This window comes from Aegilops tauschii, chromosome 2, assembly GCF_002575655.3.
Source record: "Aegilops tauschii subsp. strangulata cultivar AL8/78 chromosome 2, Aet v6.0, whole genome shotgun sequence".
Lineage (NCBI taxonomy): Eukaryota > Viridiplantae > Streptophyta > Magnoliopsida > Poales > Poaceae > Aegilops > Aegilops tauschii.
Genome location: NC_053036.3, coordinates 649,587,097 through 649,595,005, shown reverse-complemented (window position 1 = coordinate 649,595,005; position 7,909 = coordinate 649,587,097). Strand labels below are relative to the sequence as shown.

General features: G+C 47.1%; 1 protein-coding gene across 1 annotated transcript; it reads left to right on the top strand.

Moving 5' to 3' along the window:
* Positions 1-368: 368 nt before the first annotated feature.
* On the top strand, positions 369-2,156 carry LOC109761857 (mannose/glucose-specific lectin). Its single transcript, XM_020320682.3, has 4 exons — positions 369-731; positions 1,029-1,215; positions 1,367-1,567; positions 1,690-2,156. Exons 1-4 carry the CDS (start codon positions 457-459, stop codon positions 1,927-1,929), a joined length of 903 nt encoding a protein of 300 aa, XP_020176271.1. The 5' UTR covers positions 369-456; the 3' UTR covers positions 1,930-2,156.
* Positions 2,157-7,909: the final 5,753 nt, after the last annotated feature.

Below are 7,909 nucleotides of genomic sequence, written 5' to 3'. Positions count from 1 at the left end.
CGAGGAGGAAGGGTCCTTGAATGCTTATTATGGTTAGAGTGTGTGATTTCTTTTCTCCCGTTGCAACGCACGGACATTTGTGCTAGTAGTTTATAAAAACAGAATGCGAGGAGAAGACAGAGGTGACCCCACAGCTAGCCGGTGAACTCGGCTACATGTGAATCGCACGGTTGAGCTCGTTCTCTTCTCTCCACGGCTTGGCTACACTATAGAAATCTACACTCTTTCATGTTTGCCAAGTGTGAAACTCGGCAGACATTGTCTAGTGCCCTAGGCAATCGGCAAAGTTGGAAATTCCAGTAGTGCTAGCACGTGAACCAGAGAGGGGAGAGATCTTTCTATAAATATACCCCTACATCGTCAGCCACAACACACACAAACTAAGACAAGCTCAGTCCAGCTAGCCATCCTAGTAAGCTACAACTTGAGCATTAGTATTCTCCCCGCCACTCGCCCATGGCCAAATTCCAGATTACACCGTTCCCTGGACTCGTGGAAAACACCGAGTTTAACTTCGGTAGTCTTTACTTGTACAACATTTCTAATCCCCCAAGCTATGCCAGCATAAAAGAGAACAATGCTACCACTGGGTGGGGAGGGGCAAGCCTTGTCAACTGGCAAATATATGATGGCGATGGCTCGGGCGCGAATCTAGTCGGTCATGCCCAAGGGATGCAAATCCATGCTGGTGCATCGCACCAATCCTTCACCCTTGTGTTCGAGAATGGGAGGTATATGTACATGTTATATTTGTATTTTTCATGTGTATTTAGGCCACACTATTCTATTTTAGGTATATCTTGCTTTATTTGTAGTTCTACGACTTAGTCTAAAGTTTAGAGAGAGTAGTAGTCTAGCCCCTTGCTGCGCATTATAATTATAAGCACCCGACGCTAGCCCTTGATTTTCAGAAAGAAAGAAAAAAGCTTGTATAAGAGTTGTCAGGTCAACGGTAACATCACTGTACATTCAGGCGCGGGCCAAATAAACTATAGCTTGTTAGGATACTTAAAAGTCCAATTACACAGGTTTAAGGGGTCCACGCTCTATGTAGTTGGACAGACAGTGCGCGTTGAACAAGCAGGTGAGTGGTCTATCGTTGGCGGGACAGGTGATCTTGCGATGGCGCGTGGTGTAGTCAAGGTGAAATTCCATGAAAAAGTAAAGGATGGAAACACATGGGAGCTTCGCTTCCATGGATTTTGCAGCATGCAGGTGATAAGAGTATTTATTAGTTGATGCTTTTTTTTTTTGGTGCTTTAATTATGTGCAAGTTCATCGACGTGCCGATCCTTGTTGGCCAGCCATTAGGAATGGATATAAGCTATCTGATGGGGATCATATATATTGCTTGTCCATGATACAGAGCTTGCCCACTCTCACAAAGACTGGCCCATGGGGTGGACATGGTGGTTCAGTTACGGAGTCAGAACAACCATGGCGCATAGAGAGTATGACAATCGTCCATGAGGGGATAATTGCAATGTTTTCATGCAGTTACGTTGACCTATCTGGCAAGAGGCGCACCACAGGTTCTTGGGGTGGTGGTAATGGCATCCGCACAAAGGTTTGTTTTTCAAGTTTTTTCAAGTTTTGGTTCTGGGATTACTAGCCGTTGTTCTTTGTAGAGTTGGCAAAATTACAAGGTCAGTTGATGATCAATCATTTCCTTTCCTTCACGTTTTACAGGTTGAGCTGGGGCCTCGGGAGATTTTAAAAGCAGTGTCTGGAACATATGTCAGCCTTTACAATGGGCAGACTGTTATTGAGTCACTTAAGTTTGTCACCAACGAAGGAACGTACGGACCATATGGCCGTACAACCGGTACACCTTTCAACGCTGACGTGCCGAAAGACCAAAGCATCGTCGGGTTCTTTGGGCGTGCCGACGATACGCAGCTCATCGCATTTGGTGTTTACACGGTCTGAATTATGATAGAGCCTGCCGACGGTGACGCGCGCAGTTTCTGGTCTATTTCAACCCAGCGTACGTGTTTTGCTTTGTTCGATTCAATAAGATGGATGAACTGTCCATGGGGACCTCCATGTTGCAGTTTTAATTAGCCCCCTGTATCTGGGTGCGTGCTTTGTCGTCACTTGTTATGTCGAGTAAATCTATTATGTTTGATGAGAAATAAAGCTCCCCCGTTCAGTGACGTGTAGCCCTCGTCGATGTTTCACTGAATTTATCTGTTTTCTTCTGCTCATGAGTTGGTGATGGCGCCCGTAGACCTCATGCATGAATCATGTGTATGCCCCGGACTACAGCTCATGCCTGACAGGTTTAGCCCAAAGAGACGAGAGAACAAGTCCGAGAAGACCCTACAGAGGGGATTTTTGGCGTGGCGCATCGAGGAGCAGCAGAGGCACCATACCAATAATACATTCGTGAAAAGACGGTTTTCTTGGGCTTGGCAGGTTCGCAGTCGACTTCATGGAACACGATGACATCAAGGCCGGGCGGTGGCGGCTGGCGTTGCAGCGTGAGCCCTCCGGAGAGGCGCATCTCCACTTCTCCACCTTGAACACCCCCGTTGCGTTCTGCTGCTGGGGTGGAGGAGGTGCACCTCCCTCTTGAGCGGCTTGTGCTTGTGCCCCTTGTCCGCCACCGTGACGTTGTACACAAGCCGGTCGTGGAAGAGGAAGGTGGCCGCCAGGGGCTTGGTGTACGTGATGCCTGTGGGCAGCGTATTGAGGTTACGGACGGTGAGGGCGACTGAGATGGAGATGTTGTACCCAAAGGACGTTGTCGTCTCCGCCGAGCCAGAGCGTGTGTCGGTGGAGACGAAGCTGTTGAGACGGGCGTCTTCTACGTAGGCCTTGACTGTAGGATAACCACGACGTGTTGTGTGGTGCTGTGTACTGGTCGGACACGGATCAACACGCATAGTCCAAGTAGTACTCCTATTATGTAACCGAGTAGATTAGCTTCTACCTGCTATATATATATACTCTGTACCCCACGTTGTAACACCAGATCAAAGCAATACAAAAGAACTACCAGGCTTGAGACGAGCCTGTAGCTATCACCAAAAATCTCCCGATCAGTTTTTCCGTCTACGTTTGCAAGTTCCGTCGAGACGATCGATTGATCTAGCTAGCTAGCTCTGGTCGAGTTCATGTACACGTCTACATGTACGTGTGTGTGCAGCTTGAGAATCAATCAAGCCACGACTAGCTAGCTTTGCACTTCGGGTGCATAGTTTCTGGGTGGTTTTGATCTAGAGTTCAAAAGCCCACATTGACTTGCGGGGTTATGGTGAAGCGAAATAGGAGGAGCACACTACCTGCTCCGGCGAGGATTGCTGCAGTTAGAGCATTTCCAACAGCCGCCCAATGCGCGGCGCGCTAAAAACTATTTTGCAGCGCGCCCATCGTCTGATTTGGCGTGTCGGGCAGCGCTGGCTCCAGCAGCCGCGCTAAAATGCAGCGCGCGTGGAAAAAATATAGCGCGCGCGACTCGCTATATGTTGCACTTTGGACACAAAATGAATTTCAAACATTCAAAATGCAATTAACATGGCATATAATTTCAAAAAAACAAGTTGATGACTAAAAAGTTCATGCCCACAAGTTCAAATTCATGCCCACAAGATCAGCCAACCAAGTTTAAAATGCAAACCAAGTTCATGACACAAACAAAAGGCACATCAACAACCAAGCCTCGTCCTCGTCTTCATCCTCCGATGACAATTCTTCCTCCTCCTCTTCATTGTTGTGCGCCGCATCCTCATCACGTGAAGCTCGGAAGATTTGGCAAGATCTTCAATGGCATCTTCATACGAAGGTGTGTGAGGCGGCGACGGCGGCGGTGGAGGGGTCGTGGCATCTCCCCGCGCTAGGGTTTGCGGCGGCGGCGCCGGCGCCGGCGGCGGCCGTGGAGGGGTCGCGGCTGTAGGAAGGGGTGAGGGGGGGGTGCCGGCGCGGGCGTCCATCGGGTCAATTCGCCGGTGCCGGCGCGTGCGGGGCGAAGGTGGCACGGTGGAGAGAGTGCGGCGCGAGCGCTTGTGTGTGCCGCGTGCCAAAGCTGGCGCCCCAAATACACAGCGCGCGATGGCGATCCGGACCGCATGCCCAACTCTATGTGCCACGTGTGCGGTTATTGCGCGTCCGCTGGAGCCCTTCTATCGGTTGCGCGCGCGCTATAAAGAGCAAATTTGCGGCGCGGCGCGTATTTAGCACGGCTGTTGGAAATGCCCTTAAGTCGAAGCGCAACCATTTGCACAATGACGAGGCGGCCGCGTGTGAGATTCTTAGGCATGATGGGATGTAATCGCTACACGTGATCGACATCCCTAGCTATCCAGCCCCGTAAACAATCAACGAAACTTCTTCCTTTTGGAAAAAAAAGGAGGACGACCTCTAATTCTATTTTCGCCCAATCGGGGCCGGCCGAGCATAATTCATGACGGTACCCATTCATTTTGGTCAACAACAACAACAAAAATACTTTTGCAAAGACTCATGTTGCTCCTTGATAGTGAAACGTGGTGCAAAGTATCTTTGACTACCAAGGTGCTTTGGTGGGGTTTTTCCCGTACGTGTTGGTGGATCTAATTTTGAAACAGCAATATCTTTTATATCGAGCGTCCAAATTACAAAATGCTTTCGCTTTCTTTGTGTTCATACGTTCAAAACTAGATTCGATGTTGATAAGTTTTGATGAACATGTTTTGATGCAGGTTGTACTTTCCACGGCAATATCTTTGTACTTCTCATGGTATTATACTTGTACTTCTCATGTTAGTGTGCATTTTGTATGTATGTGTACTTCTGGTATTTGTGTGAGTGCATTTCCCCAAATATAGCATGTGTTTGTATGTGAGTGTGATTCCGGTATTTGTGTGTATGTATTTCCCGCGGTAATATACATATACTTCCTTTATCAATGTGTGTGCGCGTACTTCCGGTGTTGTATTTTTGTATTTGTGTTTACTTTTCGTGTATTGTATGTGTGTGTATGTACTTTCCAAAAATGTGTGTGCTTCAGAATGGCGTGAACTGCCCATATATATGTTGATGTGTATTTGAACACGTTGCAACCACCGAAGGCGCCGTGAGCCAGCGAGCCGGTAGCACATGCTTCCCACTATGTCGCCTTCAAAATCTTTATCAAAATCTGATGTGCCGATGTCAATGCGGACCAGCCGGCGGCGAGGCCATGAGGGCAAGTGGTGGCGATCCATGAGACTCTTTGGAAGCCATATAAGGTGAGGATCATGGCCGCCTTGCTCCAAAAAATTTCCAGTTCCATTGTCTAAAAAAATTCAGTCTCCAAACTAGGAAACCGTTAACCTTAATTCTAAAATATAAAACTGGTTTATCTAAACCTTTGTGTTTTGCGTTCAAACTTTCATATTTTGGATTGTTTTATTCTTTCGACTTCTTTTGTCAAAGTTTTTCCTCTTTTTTTTTTCCTCAAACGACCGTATGGTTGAATTTCAATATCAGAAGATAATGGAATGGAAGAATTCGCAACATCCAGCTGCAACTAAAAAAAGGAAAAAAGGAACATCTTTCCTTCCATCTTGAACTAAAAAACGCAAGCATTTATCCTTAGTGGCAATAATACAATGCAAGCATTTTCCATTTACTGTCACCATGGTAGTTTACTTGCAAGATTAAACCGATCTAACGCACACCCTTCCCACTACTGATTACCCATCTAAACTGGCCAAGAGAAGACAAATAATCGGAGACAACTATGCATCTATAAATCAAACATAGGGCATCAACACAATCTGAACATAAAAGAATAATTCATCACATGATCAATATCATCGCTAGGGTTACATCAGATAGACCATAATCATGTCAGGCAACTCATATGGCCATTGTATTGAATGACAAAGAGGAGAGATTACACCTTAGCTACTTCCATGAACGCGTAGTCCATGGGGTGGACTACTCTGGAGAAAGGGGGCCTGCCCTCAAGCCTTTTGTGTGTGTTTGGGGTGTGCCCCCTGTTGGAAACGTAGCATGTAATTCAAAAAATTTCCTACGATCACGCAAGATCTATCTAGAAGGTGCATAGCAACCAGAGGGGAGAGTGTTGAAGGAAATACGCCCTAGAGGCAATAATAAAATTGTTATTTATATTTCCTTATATCATGATAAATGTTTATTATTCATGTTAGAATTGTATGAACCGAAAACTTGATACATGTGTGAATACATAGACAAAACACCGAGTCCCTAGTATGCCTCTGCTAGACTAGCTCGTTGATCAAAGATGGTTAAGTTTCCTAGACATGGACATGACTTGTCATTTGATGAACGAGATCACATCATTAGGAGAATGATGTGATGGACAAGACCCATCCGTTAGCTTAGCATGTTGATCGTTCAAGTTTTATTGCTATTGCTTTCTTCATGACTTATACATATTCCTTTGACTATGAGATTATGCAACTCCCGATTACCGAAGGAACACCTTGTGTGCTATCAAACGTCACAACGTAACTGGGTGATTATAAAGATACTCTACAGGTGTCTCCGAAGGTGTTTGTTGGGTTCGCATAGATCAAGATTAGGATTTGTCACTTCGTGTATCCAAGACGTATCCCTGGGCCCTCTCTGTAATGCACATCATGATAAGCCTTGAAGGCAAAGTGACTAATGAGTGAGTTGCGGGATGATGCATTACGGAACGAGTAAAGAGACTTGCCGGTAACGAGGTTGAGCTAGGTATGATGATACCAACGATCGAATCTCGAGCAAGTAACATACCGATGACAAAGGGAACAATGTATGTTGTTACGCGGTTTGACCGATAAAGATCTTCGTAGAATATGTAGGAGCCAATATGAGCATCCAGGTTCCGCTATTGGTTATTGACCGGAGATGTGTCTCGGTCATGTCTGCATAGTGCTCGAACCCGTAGGGTCCGCACACTTAACGTTCGATAACAATTTGTATTATGAGTTATGTGATTTGATGACCGAAGTTTGTTCGGAGTCCCGAAAGAGATCACGGACATGACGAGGAGTCTCGAAATGGTCGAGAGGTAAAGACTCTTTTATTGGAAGGCTATATTCAAACATCGGAAATGTTTCGAGTGATTTGGGTATTTTTCGGAGTACCGGGGAGTTACGGGAATTCACCGGGAGAAGTAATGTGCCTTATTGGGCCATACGGGAAAAGAGGAGGCAGGCCAAGGGGAGCTGGCGCCCCCCCCATTGTTCCGAATTGTACTAGGCAGGCCAAGGATTGCTGCAGTTAGAGCATTTCCAACAGCCGCCCAATGCGCGGCGCGCTAAAAACTATTTTGCAGCGCGCCCATCGTCTGATTTGGCGTGTCGGGCAGCGCTGGCTCCAGCAGCCGCGCTAAAATGCAGCGCGCGTGCAAAAAATATAGCGCGCGACTCGCTATATGTTGCACTTTGGACACAAAATGAATTTCAAACATTCAAAATGCAATTAACATGGCATATAATTTCACAAAAACAAGTTGATGACTAAAAAATTCATGCCCACAAGTTCAAATTCATGCCCACAAGATCAGCCAACCAAGTTCAAAATGCAAACCAAGTTCATGACACAAACAAAAGGCACATCAACAATCAAGCCTCGTCCTCGTCTTCATCCTCCGATTCATCCGACTCCTCCGAAGATGATTCTTTCTCCTCCTCTTCATTGTTGCGCGCCGCATCCTCATCACGTGAAGCTCGGAAGGTGTTGAAGAGATCTTCAACGGGATCTTCATGCGAAGGTGTGTGAGGCGGCGGGGGGCGGTGGAGGGGTCGCGGCATCTCCCCGCGCTAGGGTTTGCGGCGGCGGCGGCAGTTGAGGGGTCGTGGCTGTAGAAAGGGGTGAGGGGGGGGGGGGTGCCGGCGTGGGCGTCCATCGGGTCAATTCGCCGGCGTCGGCGAGCGCTTGTGTGTGTTGCGTGCGGAAGCGGGCGCTCAAA